Source organism: Lynx rufus, unplaced genomic scaffold, assembly GCF_022079265.1.
Source record: "Lynx rufus isolate CCGP_SWC_20201006 ecotype Redwood Valley unplaced genomic scaffold, mLynRuf1.p SCAF_8, whole genome shotgun sequence".
NCBI lineage: Eukaryota > Metazoa > Chordata > Mammalia > Carnivora > Felidae > Lynx > Lynx rufus.
Genome location: NW_025814896.1, coordinates 14,682,150 through 14,704,380, shown reverse-complemented (window position 1 = coordinate 14,704,380; position 22,231 = coordinate 14,682,150). Strand labels below are relative to the sequence as shown.

Below are 22,231 nucleotides of genomic sequence, written 5' to 3'. Positions count from 1 at the left end.
GGCCCTCCTCTAGGCTCAGCTGGTAATTGCTGCTAAGTGAGGGGCTGTCATTGAACCCAATATGCAGGCACCCTGTAATTACCGCACCAGACAGCGGGTGCTTACTCCCTGCGTGGGGAGAGGGGGACGGAGGGGGAGCAGACAGGAAGCTCTCATCCACCTGAGCCGGCGGGGCTGTGGCAGGCTCTCTCCAGCAGCGGCGGGAGGCCCCCAGCCCCTCCTCTCTGCTGGCTCTCCCCAGTCATCCCTCATCCGGTGTGGAACACTGTCGCCTTTAATCCTGGCCTCTGAGCTTGTAGAATCCGAGGGGGGCAGAGGTGCAGACACAGATAAGGCACCACCTCAGGGGAGCTCTTGGGGTGTTGTCCCCCTCGTTTCCAGAGGAAGCGTGTCTGCATCGTGCTGCCCTGCTGGAGGCAGCTGTCGTTCTAGTTCCGGCACGCCTGGGTGGCTCGGTCGGCTGAGGTCTGACTTCGGGTCAGGTCACGATCTTGCAGTTCAAGAGTTCAAGCCCCGCGTGTGCTGACAGCTCAGAGCCCGGAGCCTGCTTCAGATTCTGTGTCTCCCTCTCCCTCTCCCTGCCTCTCCTCTCCCCACCCCCGTTTGCGCTTGGTCTCTCAAAAATAAAACATTTAAAAAAATCTCGTTCTAGTTCCTCCGGAGCCTGGAGGCTCTGAGGACCTCAGGCTCGTCACTGCCCCTCCTGAGCCTCAGTTTCCTTCGCTGTACGACCAGAAGGTGGGTCTCAATCATTCTTAAGGGTTTTTCTACAGCAGGGGTTGGCAAGCCAGAGGCCACAAGCTGAATCCCGTTTTTGTAGGGTTTCGCTGGAACGCAGCCACACCCTCTTGCTCCGGTGTCCCTGTCTGCTTTCCGGCTACAATGGCAGACCTGAGTAGCTGTGATAGGGACTATGAGGCCCTTTACAGAAAGTTCGCGGACCTGTTTCTAAAGTATGTTTCCCTAGGCTTAACCGAGGAAGCTTCTGTCACTTCGATGTGATGAGAACATTAACAAGCCCTATCCTGGTCCCCACCCACAGACATATCATTAACAAGCCCTATCCTGGTCCCCACCCACAGACACCACAGTCCTCTTCCAAGGACCCCAGCCTGGATTTGGAGGGCGGAGGCAGGCGGGGTGGTGCCGAGTCGCCGCGTGGTGCAATGGCGCCACCTGCTGTGAGTGCCTGAAAACACTTCTGCCTGGAAGTACTTGTCCCCAGGAGGGGCTGGGGGGTGGGGGCGGTGGGGGAGGAGCCGGCTCCCAGGAGCAGCCCAGGCTTCGGAACCCTTGCACATCAGAGCCAGGATCTCGCAGCGTCCTCCCCATTTTATGAAGACCGCAGCGTAGAGGGGCGGCCTGGCCTGACTGGTCCAAGGTAGGGGGAGCAGGAAGCTCAGGTCCCAGAGGCTCGGAGGCCACTCCATCTATGTTCCGCGGGCACAGACTTGGCATACAGACCTGGCGGTGAATCCTCGTTCCATCACTCATTTGGGGTCTCGGTTCCACGGCTGTTGAAAGCATTCTCAAAACAAACACGTAACATCTGTTACCAATTCGGACTCAATCTTCTGAATAACTGAAATAATTCTTCCCATTGCACGGGTTAAAACACTGTGGTACAGAGAGTTTAAGTAATTCGCTTAAGGTCACAGAGCTAGCGACAGTCAGGATTCAAATCCAGGCTATGAAAGCACTACACGCCCCAGAACACCACTCTATACATTTTTTTCCTGCCTGCAGGTGTGCTGGGGCCCCAAGAGAGGGCCCAGGGGCCCAGAGGAACCCAAGAGATGCAGGGAAGCCTGGAGTCTGCCCAGTCATCTGCAGAAGCCCCAGCCAGGAACGAGTGAGGCCCCCGCCACCCCTTCCTGCCCCCATGCCTCCAGGCAACACGAAGTGGCCGGCGGAACGTAAATCCTTTATTTCCAAACTATAAATAGATCTGCTCTCCGAGAAAAGACGCTGTCCAGGTGATGAGGCTCCAGCCTCTCCTTCTCCCCTTCCCAGTGCTCCGCAGTCTAAACCCAGTGCCCCAAGAAACCCGCTGTGCTCCGGAAAGCACCACCTTGGCCGTCAGAGCCTGGCAAGCGGCCGAGGACCGCCCATTCCCTCGTCCCGCTGGGCCTCCAGCACGGCCTCGGCCCTGCTCTGGCCCGACGCGCAGCCCGCAGTCTCCTCAGCTCCCCGAGCGAGCCCCGCCAGGCGGTCGCGCGCTCCCCAAGGCCCGGCCTGGGAGAGGCCTGGCCCGCTGCTCCCCAGCTGCCGCGAAGGGCCCCCTGGGTCCCCGAGCTGCTGTGAGGTGTGAGGGCGGGGAGAGGCCTGCCTCCAAGCTGGTCTCCCGGCTGGTCACTGCTGCCCCTGGGCCACGAAGTACGCCTCTTCTTCCTCATTGTCGTCCTCCTCTGGCTGCCCGCTCCGGAGCAGCAGCTCCAGGTCGGGGTGGGAGCCCAGCCCCTTCGAGGGCTTAGGGCCCCCATCACCTGGAGACAGAGAGAAGCCAGCTGCAGACCACTCGTGCTTTCCTCGGCGTGCCCCGATGGGGGTGTTGAGTCGCCTAGGCCCCCACCCACTCCCCGCCCGCTCCCAGGACACCGCCCGTCTTCTCGGAGTGACGGTGGCAGGATCGCCGGGCTTACTCCCTGGCGGAGGGGCGGCCGACGCAGAGGCGGCTGAGCCGTGCGGACCGCCACCGGGCTGGAACCGCCTGTGGGCACGCCGAGGGCCACCTGCCTCTTCCTGGCTGGGTGGCTGGGGACCCAGGGCCGGGTCGAGGGGAGAGCAGAGGGACTGAGTCACGAGGAGAACACCTTCAGAAAAGAGGCCTCGGGAAGGGGCTCCGGTTTACCTCTGGAGTGCAGGGCTTTGAGAGCAACGTGCAGGGATATGCCCGAGAGGCAGAGGGCGAAGCCCAGCCAGTTCAGGAGGCTGATCTGGTCCCCCAGCAGGTGAGCTGCCAGCAGCAGAGTGCAGACCTCCTGAGGGCAGACAGGCGGGAAGGGCAAGTGATCAGGAGGAGGAGGTGGCCCCTTTGCCAGGAAGGTGGACGGCAAGGCCACCACCACAGGGGAGAGCCTGACCTGCCCGAACTCCCGGGGCCTGGGCGGGCTGGCCAGCTGGAAAAAAAAGAGGCTTCCCTGCGCCCAGAAGATCAGGCCTGCCCGCAGGGCTTTCCTCCCTTCGCGCCGCTAAGATGAGACAAAGCAGATGTCTGCATAGTTGTCGCGTCAGGGCTACGAGGGGGGCAAACCAAACTCGGGGCTGGGAGCAGAGCGCCCGGCCCACAGCCCTGTCCGCAGGAATAAAGGGCGGCCACACCTGCGGATGGACAGCCCGACAACGCCACAGGAGAATGCAGTGTCACAGGGCTCCGCGGGACACACGCTGGCCACAGGGCTCTTCACGTGGTGGCTGTCATACATAGTGGCTGCAAATGGGGCTGGTGGGACGGCTCATTCTGAGAACCACAGCTCACGCCTCATCTAAGCCCCTTGGGGAGACTTACGGTTCTGGGTTTGGGCAGCACTAGTCCAGCACCTGTGTCTGCTTAGTCAAGGTAAAACTGCACCGCCCCACGGCCCTGAGCAGGGTGGGGTGAGAGGCGGCAGGGGAGGGGAAGCTGAGAGCAGAGGCATGCGTGTGGCCAGGCAGCAGTAAAGGCAAGACAGGCAAACACAGGGCACTCATGCCTAGCACTGCCCCTTACTCTGACCACGGCAGGCATCACCAATCAATCACCGAACTCTCTCCCCATGAGTCTGGATGGGGCTTCTCAACCCAACTGCAGGCCACGGCCAGGCAGCCAGAGTCGGCATTCATGGTAAAATGAGAATGTGTCCCAGGCCTGGTGGTCCGAATCCCAGCTCGGCCACACACTGGCTGGGTATCTGTGGGTAGATCAGCCCATCTGTGGAACGGGGATGACCGCCCTTACCCCCAGAGCTACGGCCACGATGGGAGTTACAGACAGGAGCATGGCACACAGCACCCTAACGAGGCACTTCCGTCTCCTCTGCAGGGCCCTGGGGCACGGGAGCTGGGACCGAAGCTGCGACTGAGCTTGGGGGCTGCACTCTAAGACAGGACCAGGGCCACCCCCAAGTCTGTACCTTAAAAATGCCAGCAATGGAGAGAGTGAGGCTGGAGGTTCTGGAGACCAGGAGGAACTCGGAGAAGCCCAAACCGAAGGCGAGAATCCCGCCAAGGAAGAGGCTCCCTAGTACCCGCAGGAGCAGCCCTGTGTCCTGGAAACGGAAGATTTTCTCAGATGTGGACAAATGGAGACCTGAAAGCAGAGGGGGGAGACAGCGGGAGGCCGCGTCCTGGGTGAGCCTGCCTGGGTGGCCTCACCCTGCCCGGCGAGCAGAAGAGCCAGCACTGTTGCAGCCACACCCCCTGAGCACCTGCAGACTGGCCGAGGCCCAGAGGACAGGACAGGCAGGGAAGAGAACCCTGCGGCAGATGGCCTGACACTTGGGGGGCCGGGGAAGCAGTGATGGTTCTCAGAGAGTCTCACAGGGAACCACGTGGAGGGCTTCCGAGCCACTGGGCTCGGGTAGAGAGCACGGCACTTCACAGAACATCGGCCGGAAACACCTGTGCCTTCCCATGGTATGTACCTGTCTTTGGGAAGGAGGGTGACTTCATGTGGCCCTTGCTGCTGTGGTTAAGAGAGGAGGTGGGCAGCCCACCCCGTGAGGACTGTCAATGCCCTGGGCCACCTACCAACAGGGACGAGTCTTATCCTCACAAACCTTCCCCGCTTTAATCCCGGTCTTGCTATCACCCAGCTGTGGCACTAGGTTGAGATGTGTCCTCTTTCAGGACCAGTTTCCCCAGTGATAAAATGAGAGCATTTCAACAAGCCCAGCATTTCTCAGAAAGTAGAATGTGACAAACAGTTCTCAGAAAGTATACACACACACGCAAATATAGGACAAAGCATTCTAAAGACACCCGCATGGGCACCCACACACCAAAGTTTGCTCGACTTCCAGAGGATTCCCGGCCCTCCAACACCAACCCTCTGAGAGAGTGATTTTGCAGGTCTGTCTGCACAAGAACAGCCCGAGCTAGGCACAGCAGAGACACTTGGGGGCGGGGGTGGGGGGTGGGGGGGCGGGGATGGAGGGTGGCCAGGCACTTGGGAGATTTTTGGAGGGAAGCACCAAAGAAATGCAGAGTGACGGTCCCTCCCAGGCAAACAGCCTCACGATGTAGGACATCTTGTCTGGTGCTGGGCTCAGCAGTACCGCAAAGGCGTCGGCAAATTGAAGGGAATTCGGGAAAGAGCAACATAAGTAATGAAGGCGCTTGGGGGATTAATTTACCAGAAAAGATTAAAGGAGCTAAATCCACGCAGCTTTGCTAAGTGACGACTATCAGGGCTTTCGGATGAGGGTCTGCGGAGACGGGGAGCAGTGTAAACAGCCAGGACAGGAGGCGGCGGCTGTGGGCACGGGGGGCACAAGGAATGGGGGGGGGGGCAGGGGAGACATTAAAAAGGAGAAAAACGAGGCTGCAGAAGTTTCCTGGACAACGGGGCTGCAGAATAATTTTCTCAGAGAGGTTTGAGACGCTTCACTGCTTGAAACTGAAATGGATGTGGGACAGAATGCTCTGAAATGACCCTGAGGACAGAAAGGACTCTGGGAGGAAGGAGAAACAGGTGACAAAGACTAATCTCAAAACATGGGAGGAAGGAAGGACATGGAGTGCACTGCCAGCCTAGACCATTCTCCCTGCCTCGCCTCGCCTCTCCCCTCTCCGGGAGGCAATGGTGGGCGGGACTGCTCACCAGCCCAGACTCCTGTACAAGGTCTGGCCGCACAAAGTCCGGCACACTCCCCCTGTCCCAACCTACTGTTCCGCCACCAACGGCCTGTCAAAGTCCCATCCAGCCTCCAAAATACGTTGCCTGGTAAGCCTTTCTGACTTGGCTTTCGACCCTAGCATCCTGAAATAATTCATGGCCTTCCGTTCCTTCTAAGAGACAGAACATATCATGGTTAACACGAAGGACTTGGAAGCCAGCTGCTGGAACCAAATGCTGGCTTGTTTATGAACCACAGGACCTTGGGCAAGGTTATCTTCTCCCCACTTGTTTCTTTAACTTGCGCGATGGGCATAATGATAGTACGGCCACGTGGGGTTTTGGGGCGTATGAGTTAGTATGTTTAAAATGATCAGAAGAGCCTGGCACACCTGTCCGCATCCATTGTCATCATCATCTGCTGTCTTTCATACACACTTTCTGTGTAAGCATTTATCATGCTGGATTCCAGCCATCCGGTTTAATGTCTGTCTGGCCCTTGAACCAGGCACTACCAAGGGACGGACTACACCTCTGATGTCTGTAAACTCTGCAGCTACCACAGGGCTGGGCTCAGAGCAGGGACCGGGGATCTGTTGTACCGAGGGGCCGCCAAGATGGACGACCCAACCTACCTTCAAATATGGCAAAGAGAGGGAAGAGCCCCAGAAACATGAGTGGCTGCAGGTGGAACATGGTGTCAATGGGGTTCTGGAGCCCTGCAGAATGGGGACACGGGTGAGCTGCCAGGCCTGGCCTGGCCTGCCCCCACCCTGCCCGGTGCCCCCAGGCCCCTCTCTCACCAAGTTCGGCCTTCTGCAGGAGCATCTGGGTTAGGGTCCAGCGGATGCCGCCGATGAACGAGGCCCCCAGCACCAAGGCAAAGCCCTCCACGTTGAACTGTGTGGACTTGTAGGTGAACATGAAGAGGCCCCCGGCGATGAGGAGGACCACCAGGACCAGCGCTGCGCGCTATTAGGATGAGGAGCAGTGGCAACTAACTGTGGGCTCTTGAGTTCCTCAAACCTGGAGCTTAGGCTCGGTAGCCATGTTGGCTGACCCTGAGGCAGGAAACCCTTCTCCCCCTCGACCTTGGGGGTCCCGGCCAGCAACTTCCCAGCAATGTAGGCACGGCTGACGTTCAGTAGACATGTACCCTGCATCCCTCCTTGATCTAAACTTCTTTAGCGCTTTCCTTTGGTTATAGCAAAAGGCCAGCTGTGCCTGGTCCCTGACCTTGAACCCTTTCTCCTTTGGTCATTCTTTTGGTCATTCCACCTGCCACGCCGGTTGCTAAGTATTATCAGCAGTGGCCTGTCCTAGGTCCTTCCTCAGTGACAGGAGTTACTGCCACCTGGGCTCGTTTCCTCTGTCACATACAGTGATTAGCTACTGCCCAGTCCTCCCTTTTATTCTTGGCATCTGTGGGGGTAGGAGGGACCAGGGGAGCTGAGGCCTCACCAGCTCCTCCAGCTTGAAGATCAGCGAGAAGATCAGGATGAAGAGGACAGCGGAGGACTTGGTCATCGTGTACCTGCAAGGACAAAGTACCCACAATGCACGGCCAGGGCTCAGGGCTCAGACCCGCCACCAGGAGAGGAGTCCACGGACACTGCTGGAAAAGGCGGGAGGCCGGGGGACCTCTGATTTCCCTGAGGGCAGCTGGCTCTGCTCAGGGCAGCCAGGCAATCTGGGTACAGAAGACCACAGGAAGGCAGCCTGAGTCATCTGGACTGATGACGTGACCTTTAATCAGAAGAAATCTTGGCCTAAGAGGACTCTTGCTACCGCCAGAGAGAAAAGGCCGCGGGATGGACGCTGAGCTCACTGAGTCCTATTATACCTGCTCCTCCGTGGAGACCGGGATAAGGAAGGAAGGAGGAGAGGAGAAAAAGAAGGCAAAGGCTGTGCTCCCTGAAGTGCAGAGTCAGAGATGAGAGAGGACGGTCACACCTGCCCTTCTGCGCAGCCACAGGCACCACACACCGGTCAGTGCCCTCTCTCCCCTGCATACGGTCACCACTCTGAGTCCCTGGCTCCCCCCGGGGCCGCCGGGCAGGCAGGCAGGCACAGCACCCCTGCGAGCTAAGTTTACCGCAGAGGCTGTCAGCTTCCCAGAGAGCTGCTGGGTGTCAGGAAGGAGCGGAGATCAAGGGCCGGTCCCAGAGAGGGGTACGGCGCTGGCCCGCCGGCAGGGTGCGTGCGAAAGGCTGGACGGAGGTGGCGGGGTGTGGCCGGTACTCACAGCGAGACGGTGATGTAGAGGAAGCTCCAGTTGGACAAGCCCACGTCAAGCGCTGTTGCCAGTGCTGTGGAGACAGGGGCGCCCCGGACATGCAGCCAGGGCAGGCCGGCACGCGAGCGCCGGCTGTTCAGACACCTCCGAGAGGCCCCCGAGCGCTCCCTGCTTTGCCCCGAACACCCCGGCTTTCTCTGGGGCCCTCGGGCCTTCCTTTCACAGCAGCTGAAGGGTCAACTCCTGGCCACAAAACGCAGGGGGTTCCGCTCCAGCATTAGGACTGGGGAGTTCCCAGTGGCTAAACACGGCGAATGTGTGAATGTCCCCTCCCTCAGGATAGAGGCACACTCGTCCTGGAGGCCTGGGTCCTCCAGGGTCTGTCCCTGCCACCCCCTCATTTCTCCCACTTCCCCTCACCAGCGCTGAGTCTCGGGGTCCAGAGACGCTTTCAGTTCCCTTTCAGACCCGCACACGCACTGAAGCCTCGGCCGCTGTAGCCCAAGCTCTGGGAAGCCTCCCCCTGGGCCTGGGCTGGTGCCTCTGGGCTCCCAGGCACCCCTCATCACCCCACTACCGCCAGGACAGGGACGGGACTCTGCTCACTGCCGTCTCCAGGGCAGGTGTCGGCTCAGCATACACATCGAAGGGCCAGACAACGACAAGGCCATTGCTGCCTCCATGTGCACGAGAGTGCGAGCACTGTGTGTATGTGGGAGGCGGGGGGCTGGGGAGTGCATAAGAGGCAGAAGCAGGGCTGGGCTGGGCGGGGGGGGGGGGGGGGGGGGGGAGGCAGGAAGAGAGGAGCGGGAGGGCCTAAGCTCCGAGACACCAAGCCCTTGTGTTCTTGGCCTGTGGCTTTCCAAGTGCCCTCCTCTGCCCCGGCCCCAGGCAGGCCTGTACCTGTGGGAGCTACTCTCCTGAGGTAGTCCGTCCAGCTCAGCACCACGCGGGCCCTGTGGCTGGAGCACTGAACCAGCGCCCTGGACAGGGCAGAGAACAGGAAGATCACGGCCAGGTGCAGCATCGTCATGAAGAGGGGGAAGTGGAAGCTCTACGGAGCCCAAAGCACAGACCGCCCGGCACGGGTTACAGCCTGCCCGCAGCCCGTCCCCCCGTCCGGTGGCAGCGACGCCAACCGGGTGGCTCCCGAGGGTCTGCAGCAGCCCAGGGGCTTTCACCCACGTTATAATCACTGGAGACAAGAGACGTGTGGTTCCAATTTCAGAAGTCACACAGAGAGCAGGTGGCGGGCACGGCGCCGTCCCCACCGCCCTCGGCCTCCTGCTGAGGCCCCTCCCCAGGAAGGGCCTGTGCGGCCGGCTCAGCTGCACCGGTCATGAAAACCCCGAAACGCTTCTCCACTGGCCGGTGAGCAGCTGCCTCCTTAAGCCTCCCTAGTGCCCCCTCTCATCCTCAGTCCTCCCCCTTTCCCGGTTTCCCCTCCCTCCGCCCGTTTGAGGGGAAGCCTTGGCACGGTGGGGCTCTAGGGCCCGGTCCCATCACCAGCGTGACTGGCTTCCAGTCCGACTGGCTGAAGCCTGTGCTGTCCTGTTGCTAAATATTAGGGGTCGCTGTAGCCACGGCCACAGTCACCTGCCGCCCAGCCCCCTGCCCTGCAAGGACCCCATTACCTTGGTGAGCCATTTGTTGTAGAAGGTGATGCCGATGGAGAAGCAGTAATAGAGGAGGACCAGCCCCAGAGTCAACACCGCCTTCCACACAAAGGCCACGTCGAAGGCCCACCTCCCCATCCGGGGAAGCCGCAACCCCCTAGCTCTGGGTCGGTGGGAGCCTCTCCCGAAGACAGCCGGCAGGAAGGGCCGGCCAAGCTGGGCCACAACTTTCAACAGGAAGGTCTCCTGGCCGGAAGAGTCCTCTTTGCCTCCATGATTCAGAATCGTCCACGGAGCCCCAGGCAGAGTCCTCACCTAAGGGGCTGGTGGCCCAGGCCAACCCTCTCCATGATTAAGTGGACGCAGGGCTCACACGTCCCCAGGGCGGAGACTAGAAGAATGGAAAGGAAAGAGGGCTGTCTGACCGGTCCACCCCACCCCTGCCCGCAGGGGGCAGGCCAGAGTGGACTCAGCAGGAGCAGGAAGGGGCCCAAGCCCAGCACAGGCGCTCACGGGAGCTCCAATCACGTCAGCTCTGTCGCCTGGAGCCGTTCTCCGTGAGTTGCCACCAAAGTGACCTTTTAAGAACGTAAATCTGATCATGTCAGATCAGACGTCGGCCCTTCAGTGGCTCCCAGTGCTCTTATGATAAAGACCAAAAGCCTTTCTGTCCGCTAAGACGGACTGATCTGTCCCTGCTGGGCTCTGTCCCCATCCCACCGGCCACCTCAGCTCCCCAAACACACAGGCTCTTTCCTACCACCTGAAGGAATGGACCTGCCACCCTTCTCCATTCCTGTCTCACCTGGTCCTAGTCAACTTCAGCTCAAATGTCACTTCCTCGGGGGCTACCCCGTGATGGGGCTGCTCTCACGGCCCCCTACTTTTCCTTCAGTGCCCTTGTGCGGGGCGTGGTCATCTGAGTGACGTCTCTGTCCCCTGGGAGGCTGTGAGCTCCGTGAAGACAGGGACCACCGTGCCCCTTAGTCTTACGCCCACTGGGCACATCGTGAGTTGTCCATACGGTTCGATGACTCAGCGCAAGACACCGGGCACTTGGTTCTCTGGGGGCTGATCTGGTCTTTGAGGCGTTAAAAATGGACCAGGAAACCAACACCTCCCTGCCCCCAGCCTCTAACAAGCACTCCCATAGTCGCCGTGCCCGCCTGAGGCTCTTGCCAAACCTCACCGCTCCCAGCCTATCGATGCAGGCGACTCTAGTGAGTGTCCAGAGCGTGTGGGCTCTGCGGACACCGGACGGACCCAGGTCCCGAGCTATCCCGCCCGTTGCTTCATCTGTGCGTCCCTCCGGTCCCCTTCTCCTCCTCGAAGAGGTTCCCAACCTGCTCCAGTGCCGCCACCTTCTTCAAGCCTTCCTAGAACCATCTGCTCAGACATCTACTTTCCCCACCCCCAGCCCTTTCCGAAAGGAGGAAGTGCATTCAGTTCTGGACAGGGAAGCCGGGTTATCGTTTCCCCTCCCCCAAGGCGAGGTGGGAGCCAGCACAAGGCTTTGCCCAGAGGATACCCCCCCTCCCCCGGGCTGCTGTTCTCTCCAGGGGAGCTGTGGAACCTGCCGGTGGTATTTTGGGGGAATTCTAGCTTTTTTTTTTTTCAAGTTTATTTATTTATATTGATAGAGATGGCATGTGAGCAGGGGAGGAGCAGAGAGAGAGAGAGAGAGAGAGAGAGAGAGAGGGAGAGAGAATCCCAAGCAGGATCCATTGTCAGCACAGAGTCTGACGTGGGGCTCCAACTCATGAACCGTGAGATCATGACCTGAGCCGAAACCAAGAGCCAGTCAGGCGCCCCAGAACCCTCCTGGCTTTTAGTGGGGGGTGGAGGGGGGGGGAAGACAGTCCACATAACTAAGACTCGCTCTGGATCCTTTGTAGGGTAGAAGACTTACTTAAAATTACCTGAATCTAGAACCCAACTCTGTGTGTGTGTGTGTGTGTGTGTGTATGTGCGCGCTTTTAAGTAAATTCTACCCCCAACGTGGGGCTCCAACTCATGACCCCAAGATCCAGGGTTGCACGCTGTACTGACTGAGCCAGCCAGGTGTCCCCAGACCCCAACTGTCTTACATGTGACACAGAGCAGTCTTTCCGTGGTTCCACAATGCACTGAAATTCGTTTGCCACGTACACCGAGGAGACGGCACTGCTTTTGATAAACGGTTTGGAGAAACCACGACATCCACAGCAATGGCACACGTGGTGTTTGAGCTGTCACGCTCAAACGTGGCTGGGGCGCTGAGCACAGGAGCTACCGCGTTCCCGGGGGTTCTGTGGGGTGGTGAAAGCATGGACTGCTTCCTCGCGGCTTCTAGCATCCTTGGACTCGGGAACTTACACATCGAAACACATTTTATTGCCGATTACCTTTTATTAGCAATAAGCTGACATGTCCCCAGCGTGTAGCCCTCCCTCTGACCTCGTCGTCAACTCCAGAGGAATAGCCAGTGGCCGACTGTCTGTCCGCACCTGGATGCCTAGTGTCCGGCACCCACCCCTAGCCTGCCCAGCACGGACTCCTGTTTCCCAGCAGGCATCCAAACCTGCCCCTCCTCCCACCGCAGCCAGTGACACCTCCGTCCACCTAGGGGCTCAGGCTACAAATCTCGTCCCCAGCCTGATTCCTGTCTCCTTCAGCCCACGTGCAATCAGCAAGTACTGTCACCTCAGGCTTCAAAAACATCCCCGATCTGGTCACATCTCCTGTCCTCCACCACTGCCCTCCGGGCCGCCATCCTCTCCCCCCACCACACGATGCGCAGTCTCCTCCACTTCTCCCCACATCTCCTGCAGGTCAGGCTCCTGCCTGCCCAGCTGGGGAGTGGGGCACACGGGCACCAAACCTACACCTAACGGGTCTTAAGGCCCACACGCTTTCCCTATACCTAGGTTTCTCAATCTTGGCATTACGGACAGGTGGGGCCAGATCATTCTCTGTGCCCTGTGGGATGTCTAGGAACGTTCCTGGTCTCCATCCACTAGGTGCCCATCACGGCCCCTCATCCTCAGCTGTGACAACCAAAAATGTCTCCAGACGGGGCCAGAGACCATGGGGGGCAAAACCGCTCCCTGCTGAGAACATGCCTGCTTACACCGCACAGGCAACCACACGGCGTTATATCCTCTAGCACTCGCTCCCCAGGGTTCCCCACCCATGGCTCCCAAGCCAGGGCAGTCGACACATTTCCGTGCGTCAACTTCTCGCATCTTCTGCTTTTGGTGCAGTTCCCATTCCAACGCTGCGATCTGTGCACCCCGCCTCCCCGCCCTGTTCACGGCCTACCCTGCCTTCACCAGTCCAGGTCCTCCACCTCCAAAAAGTCCCCATGACTACCCCAGCCCGCGGCGAGCACGGTCTCCAAGTTAACAACACTCATTCTCTTATTATGAGTCACCTAACCCCAAACACAAGATCAGACTTCAGCCAGAAGGGCTCTTGGAAATCATTCGGCCACTTACTCAATGTGCATTTATCAAGTGCCACTGTATACCCAGCCCTGGAGACAGAGACAGGTAACTGATAAGATCCCTGCCTTTCTTTTAGGATAAGGGAAACCAGCCTGAAAGGGGCAAATGCTCTTTTTCAAATCACATTTGCCAAGAAAGGAATTCTATGTCGGCCTTACTTTTGCCCAGGGGGCAGCCTGGCTGGGAGCAGCAGCCCCCTCAGGGGAGGGCACCGTAGCACCTGGCCCCCCTCACTCTGTGTGGCTGTAACCTGGGCAGTGCAGTTTAGCGCTTACAAGTGTGGGCTTGGAGTGAGAAAGACCTGGGATCCAGTACTGCCTCCTTTACTACCTGGTGGCCTCTGAATTACCTGAGCGCTGGACCTCAGTTTCCACAACAGTGTATCCACGACAGAGGATAAACTCATCTGCCTCTTGGGAGAGGAGTCAAGAGCATCAAGTCCAAAACCGGATGCTGGTTTGTGGCAGCAGCCGCTTGCACCCCCTCCTGGCTCCTTTACAACAAACTCCCCCAGGGCCCCGTGTCCTGCCATCCCTACTCCTTCCCAGTCTGTCCCCAATGCTCCGAGTCACCACACCCTTCTCCTGGCTGCCTCTCCGAGGATCAAGTCTCTGCTCCCTCAGCACCTTACACAACTGACCACCTCCTCCTCCGCGGAAAACCTTCTCTTGGCTGCCACACCACACTGTCCTGCTTTTTCTTCCTTTCTTGGACTCCTTTTCCGAACTCCCTGCCTTCTTCGCTGGCTCCTTCTCATCAACCAACCTGTAAAAGTTGGACGCCTGAGCACTGGACCCTGGCTTCTCTTCTCTTCATTCTTGGGTCATCTCATCCCATCTGATGGACATTCCAGTGATTTCTAAATCCTTTTCATTTGCCCTACCCTCTTTTGCCAGCTCCCAGGCTGGTATATCTAACAGTCTACTTGGTAGTTCCACTCGAGATACCTCAAACTGAAGGTGCCCCCAACCTATACCATTAGTGAATGCCAGCAAAACACACCTGGTTACTTACGCGCAAGCCCCCAAATCAACGATGAGCTCATCCTTGCCCACTCTTTCCCTCCTTCCTCAAACCCTATCCTGTCCGTTCCTGCTCTCATATCCCTGTGGCCCAGCTGCCATCGCCTCGGTGGGGGCCGGCAGCCTCAGCCACGTTGATTTCTCACCTAGCGGCTGCAGCAGTCCCCTAACTAGTGTCCTCGCTTCCTCCTCCTGACAGCCTGGAGTCCACGAGGCAGGGCAGCAGGGGCGAAGGCTTAAAACACAGAAAGCACGCCACGCCCTCCCAGGGCGAATCCCAACCCCCGAGCGGGCCGCGGGGAAGGCCTCCCACCATCTGGCCTCTGCCGGTGTCTGTCCCGGTGCCGCGGCCGCCGCCACGCTGGCCCCTGGCCACTCGCCAAACCCATCCCGCCGTGTCGTTCTTTGCACTCGCCGTTCCCTCCTCCCTAGACCTTTGCTCGGCCGAACCCTCCTCAAGGGTCCGCGACTCGGGTTCCCGGCACCTCCCACCACCTGACGTTGCGCTGTTTGCCCACGTGTTTACTGCGCGCCCCGCACTCCCACCCCGCCGCGGGCTGCGGTCTCTCGGCGGCCCGGGCCGCGTCCGCGCAGTTCCCGCCTGGCTCCGGCCCCGGGACATCGCGCGGGGCGCAGGCAGCGCCGGGAAACGCGCGGCGGGCGGCCGGGCAGGGAGCGTGGAGGCCTCGCCCCCTCCACGGCGCCGACACTGCGACCCGGAAGGGACAGGAGCCGGAGCGCGCCGCGTCGCGCAGAGCCCGGCCGAGACCCCACTCCCCGGCCCGGGCCGGCCGGCCCCGCCCTCGGCAGCGCGCGCGGGCCCCGCCGCGCGCCCACTCACCTCGGTCCCGGGAGCTACGGTCCGGATCCCCCCGCCGGAAGTGCGAGGCCGAGCGCCGCCGCGATGGGTGTGAACTTCCGCCAGAAGCCGCCGAGGGGCGGGACCGACCGCCGGCTGCCGGCTGCCGGCCGCCGGCGGGGCGGGGCTCCGGGGGTGGGGCCTCCAGCATTGTCCGCCGCGGCCCCGCGCGGCTTGCCCTCGATGCCGGCTCCGAGCAGCCCTTCGTGGTGTGGTCGCTTGCGTCTCCGCCGCCCAATAATCGGCCTCGCTCTGGAGACCAGTCAGTGCCTGCTGGGGAGCCATGCGCACCGGCGGCAGCCAGAAAATAGCTTCCTGTTTACGTCTATTGAACAGATAATTTACCTTATTCCAGCCCAGTGCTGTGCCAGGCAGCCATGGAACCACGAAGATAAATCTCTCATGGGCTTTTTCTTCTGAGAACTCGTCAGCTGGGGAGTGATAACTCAGGGGCATTAAATTTTAGGACTTAGAAGATCCATGGGAAATGATAAATAATAAACATTTATGAAACATTTTGTGTGCCTGAAACTTAAAAAAATTTTTTTTTAAGTTTACTTAGCAACCTGCAGAGGGGCAGAGAGAGGGACAGAGAACGAATCCCAAGCAGGCTCCACACTGCCAGTGCGGACCGGATGCAGGGCTCCAACCCACGAACTGCGAGATCATGACCTTAGCCCAAATCCAGTCAGATGCTTAACGGATTGAGCCTCCCAGGCACCCCTGAAACTTTTTTTTAATGTTTATTTATTTTGAGAGAGAGAGGGGAAATCCCAAGCAGCCTCAGTGCTGTCAGGTGCCTCCTGAGGTGGAGTTCGAACCCACAAACCATGAGATTGTGACCCGAGCTGAAATCAAGAGCTCAACCGACTGAGCCACCCAGGCATCTCCCCTGCCTGAAACTTTCTAAGAAGAATTACCTCAATTTCCACAGGTTGAGTAGGAGGGGTGGGGAATGTCCTAGGCTCAGGAAATAGGAGGAGAGGGGAAGACTGGAGCCTGGCTGTAGCCCAGTTGCTTATAAGGAGAGTTAACCAAAGCTATGGTTGGAAAAGTAGCTAAGGGGCAGGTTGCAGTGGTCTCAAAAACGCCAGCTAAGGAGTTCAGATCTCACTCGTCTTGCAGGATGGATGAGAAGAGGCAGAGGCAAGAACCCTTGGGAGGTCAGGGCAGGCTAGGGTTGCAGACTGAGGCCCAGTTTAGGACTTTTTGTCCTCCCTTCCCAGTGCCTCCTCGGCTCTCTTTTAACACTGGCTGCAAACGTGGATCCCGGTGTGTGACTTCCCTGGCCCCTCTGAAAAGAAGGCTCAGGACCTGGGTGTGAGCAGCACGTTCTGCAAACCGCTGCCACTCCCAGCCACCGCCAGCTGGCATCACGCAGGCACTGGTTCCAAGCACCCACAGTGGCACCCATCACTGCCCAAGGTCTTGGTTGTAGTTAGTTCTAAAGGCCTGCACCGCATGCACTTTCTATGCCTTTTGAAAGAGCTCGTCCTCGCCCCCTTCTCGAGGGGAGAGAGAGGATCTATTTTCATCACCACCCTCATTCAGGCCTCCCAGCTACCAAGGCTGAGTTTTGGAGCAACAGCCTCCAACACCAGCTGGAGGGCTGGGCACTAAGCACCGGCAACACACAGGGTGAAGAACGTGTCTTCTTTGTAAGTCACAAGAATTTGAGCTGTTCCCTGGCTGTGTCCCTGGCAGGGAGAAGAGGGAGGATATGTTCACGGGGGTATACAGTATGCCTTTCCCTGCTGTGCCCAGCAAGCCTGGGCAGAAAACACTTTGTCCTGATGCAACAATCTGTGAGCATCCTTAACTGTGGAAGTGTGTGTGTGTGTGTGCGTGCATGCGTGCATGCACACGCACGGGGAGGGCGGAGTGGTTGAAAAAGCGGGGGGGGGGGCCCTTGGAAGCTGGCTGGGGGCTCCAGCTGGAGCTCTCCAAGTCTCCCGGACACAATGAAATGAAGGCTTGTGAAGGTGAGAGCTCCCTTGGGCGGACGGCAAGTACAGAGACACGGCTGTTAATAGGTACCGCAGTTTGTACATGAAAGAGTATTTATTGAAAACATGGTTACCGACAGGAAGCTCCTGGCTGCTCTCGGGTCACTCTCTTGGCTCACGACGGGAAGTGGTTTTTTTTTTTTTTTTTTTTTTAGGGGGAGCCTCCAATTTTATTTTCCCTCCAACATTGCATCCTAGGATAGGGAGATCTTATATAAATATATATACACGTCTGTATAAGTATGGCCTATAGTAAAGAAAATATATAGTACACTCTTCATGGGGCAGTACCTATCATGCCAGGCTACCAATACTGAATGCCACCGTGTTCACGTGTCCAAGGGGAGAGGCTGGGCACGTGGTTCATAGGTGCCGCAGCACCAGGGAAGCCCCATTGGCACAGCTGTGGCCTCAGCTAGCTCCCTGAAATCATGGCCAATGGCAGAAACCACAACACTGGGAGCAGGGGGAAGGGAAGGCCAAACGTCCTGAGGTCGGGGAGGCCAAAGGAAAGCCAAGTGGAGGGCCGCAATTCAGGTTAGGTGGGAGATCTCTCTCCGAGGAAGGAAAAAATGAAAATTGGGGGGCGGGGGGGTGGCGGGAGTGGACTCTAGTGGCCTCACCAGCCTCAGCCCAGGCCTCATCTGGGCTCTCCCTGCAGAGTTCTTTGAGACTAGAGGACAGGACTTAGCTCGCACGTCTTTGACTTGCCAGGATGAGAGACCGAGAGCTTGTAGGGAGAACTTTCCCTCTGCCCAGACAACTGTGTGGGCAAGAGAGATCTGGTGGCTCCGGAGACCAGAGATGTTAGAGCCGAGCCTCAGTAGCAGCAGCTCGTTGGCACTGAATGAGGCCGGAGTGAGCCCTCACGAAGGCGACGAGAGCAAGGGCAAGGCATCTACCAAGCAAAGGACGAGGCCTCCACTTGGATCTGAGACACAGGCACGGGTCACCCAAAGGCAGTCTCTCTGAGGCTCTCAACACGCCCAGAACTTCTGTCTTCTGCGGGGCAGCCTTTCCCGGGCCAGCTCTTGCCCACAAGGGGATCCAGCCAACTGGAGAGCAGGCTCAGGAAGAAAAGGTGAGTGAGTGACTCTTGTTAACTCCAGCGCAAGCAGTCCCTGGCCGGGAAGGCAAGAGCGTCTGCTGTTCATGCCTCACGCTCTGATCCCAGGCTCCATGGTGACGGGGGGGGGGGGGGGGGGGCAGAGCACCCCCGCCCTCGTGACTTAGAGTGGGCAGGGACCCAGAGGAAGCTCTGGACGGTCCGAGGTGAGTTTGAGGAATGGCTGGCGTTTACTGGCCACCATGGTCACTACAGATTCTGTACAAGCAAAAGACAAGGCACCAGACTGTAGGTGTTTCTCCTGGGCCCAAAATCCCTTCCTGGGTACACGGAGTCTGGCTCCAGGCTCAGCCGTAGTGGTAGACAAAGTCATAGCTGCTGGGCTCCTTGGGCACTGGTGGTGGGGCTTCGGGAATCTGGATGTTCTCCAGGTCCAGGAGCCGTAGCTTCATTTCCATGCTCAGCAAGGTGTCCAGGTCACTCTTGGTCAGCTCACTGGACATGTCCTTCCCCAGAAGGGCACTGAGGCCATCGATCCAGATGCAGTACTGTGGGGGGCAAGTTGCAAAACGTCACATGGTGGCCCCTGGTCAGCAGGAGGTCCTGCCAAGGTCCCTTTGCTGAGAGGACTCATAATGGTCTCTTCCGGCACGACTTAGTGTGTCGGCAAAACCGATTCGGGATAATAGCAAAGACAAATCGGGAGGTGATCGCTCACTTTCTCAAGGACACCTTTTGGCTTTTATGAGGGGTTTACGCTTAAGCTTCCTGAGATACTCTGAAGTATGATTTGTTTTTATTTTATTTTTTGAAATAGAATTGTTTTAGAAGTTTTTATAATTTATTTATTTACTTTGAGAGAGAGAAAGGGTGTGGGAGGGGCAGAGAGAGAGAGAGAGAGAGAGAGAGAGAGAGAGAATCCCAAGCAGGCTCTGCACTGTCAGTGCTGAGCCTGATGTGGGGCTAAAACTCACGAACCGTGAGGTCATGACCTGAGCCCACACCAAGAGTCAGGCACTTAACCGACTGAGCCACTCTGGTGCCCTTGAAACATGATTTTTTAAAAAAAGTTTTACTTATGTAAGTAATCTCTACACCCCATGTGGGGCTCAAACCCATGACCCCAAGATCAAGAGTCGTATGCTCCTCTGACTGAGCCAGCCAGGTGCCCCGAAATATGATTTCTACAAACGCAATGAATGGATACAGCAAAACGAGACCTGAGTACTGGGGCGTCAGCTACCTGAAACTACCCATGAAATTAGCAATGGCGGGGGCAATACATATTAGGTGAAAAAAGCAGGATACAGAAGGAATCACTGTAGGATCTCAATTCTGTTTCAAAAAAAGTAAATTAAAAAAAAAAAAAAAAAAAAAAGCCCAGTCAACAAATGTTAAAATAAGGCTAGAGAAACTGAACTTGAGGGTCTCAGCATAAGCAGGAATAATAGAGAATTCTCGGCCCGTCCCTCTCTAACTCCACTTGTCAGGTCTTTTTCCATGCCTTAGCTCACTTGTCTCCCCACCTGCCACTTCTTCCTTTCTTCCCAGCAGAATTCCACTGGCAACTCAGGGCCTGCCTAAGCATCTCCTCTTCCAGAAGCCCCACCTCCAGTTCCCTCTGATGCCCCCGGAGCTCAGTAGACACGCAGGGCTCAACCCCAGTCACTCACTGCGCATGCAGTATCTTCTGGGGCCGTGGGCAGAGCCGCGAGCCCCGTGTCAGCAGGACCGGGTCCATCCGGCCTCAGAGCCCAGGCCCTGGGCTACCGCATGTGCCCAGCAGCCCTGACGAGGGAGAATCTGTCAGGTTCGCTTGGGAAGGTGGCCATGCAGAGATTGAAAACGGGGAGAATTTTCCTAGTCCAGACAGGTTAAGTTAGCCCCTGGTGACCCTGTCTTTCTAATGACAACTCACGACTGTCGCTAAAGAGCAACCTGGGGAGCCCAGCACAGATGGATGGACCCCAGCCTGGCAGATCTCGGTGCCAAAAAGCCTTCATGACATGCTGGGGTCCCCTGCCTTTAGGGGGATGTCCCTGTTCTGCCCACTCCTCTCCTGCAACTCAAGAGACAGAGAGGGCTCGGCTGTCCAAAGCGGCTGCACACTGCTTACCTCATACTTGTTAGGCGCGATGAAGTTTAAGGTCTCATCGGGGTCATACAGGATGGAGAAGGCCAACTCCAACACCTCCTGAAGGAGAAAGGGTTTCAGTTACGTGGAGCAATGGGATGGCCTGGGCTTAGCACGCCAAGATCGTGGCCAAAGTCCTAGTCACTTGGCCCCGTCACTGAACGTGCTGATCCAGATGTGGTATCGTCAGGCCCCAGGGCACGTGCCCAAGTGTGGCTGAAGACTCCCCGCCTGAGTCACACCTAAGATGTGGATGCTTCTAACAATGGAGAAAAGTCATTTCCCAACACTCAGAACCCCTGAATGTCAGAGTCCATGACTGGAGATCACCTTCAGTTACACGTGTTGGTGATCAAACTGAAAATCTTTACAGTTTTTTTAATCTTGATTTTTTTACATTTTTTTTCAATGTTTTTTATTTTTAAGAGGGAGAGAGAGAGAGAGAGAGAGAGAGACCGTGAACAGGGGAGGGGCAGAGAGAGGAAGACACAGAATCTGAAGCAGGCTCTAGGCTCTGAGCTGTCAGCACAGAGTCTGACGTGAGGCTCAAACTCATGAACCACGAGATCACAACCTGAGCCGGAGTCGGACGCTTAACCGACTGAGCCCCCCAGGCGCCCCAAGTCTTAACGGTTTAAAACCACCATAATGGTAACAAATTGTGGCCAAAGATGGGGGAATTGAAGCATCGACAACATAACTGTAATGGAGTGGAACAAATACCATCTGCTTAAGTCTAAGAGTTCACAGGAACACATCCACAAGACACATACGCAAAGTTGGTCACTGTTGGATGATACCAGAGAACCAACTCATTGTTTTAAAAGTGGGTACTTTTATAAAAGGAAAGAATCAGGCGCTTATCCTTTCTTATATAAAGTGGACCACTGGGAAACCAAGAGTAGATGATGGTAAGTTTCTCTTTAGAGAAGTAGTTCAGCTCATAAATGAAAAGGAACAACTGCATTGGAACACTGTTAGTTTGCAAATATTAATTGGCCAGTGGATTGAGGCACTCGGCATTAACAGTCTGCTAACATCACAAAAAGAGAGACCATCGCACATCGTGTGTCTCTTGATAGAACATAATGCCACCTAGGAAGCAGTCTTGCCAAAAAAAAAAAAGGGTCAAACCTGAACTGGATCAAGCCTCCCCCGAGGTCTCTCCACCAACGTCCAGATCTGGGACGGAGGGACAAGTTAAACTATACCATGGGGAGACAATCAGCAAATTTCAGACTCGGAGAAGCTACCAAACAAGCAACCCGGTTTCTTCCACTGATAAACTGCCAAGAGTGAAACGAACATGGAAAAGCTAGAGGGGAACTTGGTAATCAAGGAACTTAAAAGAATAATCACAATGTGCAGACCCTGTTTGGATTCTGATTTAGCGAACAGAACTGTGTGAGTGTGCATATGTGTGCACACACCGTTTGTGTGTTTTTATACAGAGAAATTACGCTATTCACAAGACGGCGCAAACATCTGTGGGGTATCTGATATTAAATAACAACTTTTTCTTTCTTTTTAGGTGTGATCATGGTATGGTGATTATGGTTAAGAGCCCTTATAATTTACAGATCCATTCTACACATTGAAAAGGAAACGACGGCGTAACTTGAGATTTTCTTCAAAGTAGCATAGTAAGTGGATAGCTGGGACCTGCCAAGGTTGTTGAGGCCGGGTGATGTGTACACGGGGGTTCTGCCTGTTCTTGTTCTGTTCCTAACAAGACCTGAAGGAACAGCTTAGCAGGAGACAGCGGACGGAAGAGCGTGCGCTCGGACAGCGGCCACCGCCGACTGCACTCTCCAGGCGTCACAGTGACGGTGACTCTGCCAGGGCCCCCGTTCCACTCACCTTGTTCTGTTTCAGAGCGCTCTTCTCTTTCATGTGTGGGCAATCTTTCCCGGTGACAATGGCCTTAATGTCTGCAACAGGAACTGGTAAATGAAGAGAGTTAGTCCGGAAGATTTGTGCTGTAAATGGGTC

General features: G+C 57.1%; 2 protein-coding genes across 5 annotated transcripts in view; both read right to left on the bottom strand.

Annotated features, from left to right (window-relative positions):
- Positions 1-1,903: 1,903 nt before the first annotated feature.
- On the bottom strand, positions 1,904-15,086 carry SLC35C2 (solute carrier family 35 member C2). 4 transcript variants are annotated; one of them, XM_047068089.1, is made up of 10 exons: positions 15,016-15,086; positions 9,686-10,058; positions 8,955-9,105; positions 8,061-8,124; positions 7,277-7,349; positions 6,619-6,787; positions 6,451-6,534; positions 4,113-4,288; positions 2,852-2,981; positions 1,904-2,486 (listed from the first exon to the last, which is right to left on the bottom strand). In XM_047068089.1, exons 2-10 carry the CDS (start codon positions 9,803-9,805, stop codon positions 2,353-2,355), a joined length of 1,101 nt encoding a protein of 366 aa, XP_046924045.1. In that variant the 5' UTR covers positions 9,806-10,058; positions 15,016-15,086; the 3' UTR covers positions 1,904-2,352. The 4 variants fall into 4 exon arrangements, with proteins under 4 accessions (XP_046924045.1, XP_046924043.1, XP_046924044.1 ...); XM_047068087.1 differs by lacking the exon at positions 15,016-15,086 and adding an exon at positions 11,755-14,694; XM_047068088.1 differs by lacking the exon at positions 15,016-15,086 and having other exon boundaries at positions 9,686-11,333.
- Positions 15,087-17,057: 1,971 nt separating this feature from the next.
- The window catches only part of ELMO2 (engulfment and cell motility 2), a 39,220-nt gene continuing 34,046 nt past the window's right edge, over positions 17,058-22,231 (bottom strand). Inside the window, exons 19-21 of the mRNA XM_047067699.1 lie at positions 22,100-22,182; positions 20,222-20,299; positions 17,058-18,653 (exon numbers count right to left, since the gene is read on the bottom strand). Coding sequence (XP_046923655.1) covers positions 18,453-18,653; positions 20,222-20,299; positions 22,100-22,182 — 362 coding nt within the window. The 3' untranslated portion in view covers positions 17,058-18,452. The remainder of the gene's footprint in view (positions 18,654-20,221; positions 20,300-22,099; positions 22,183-22,231) is intronic.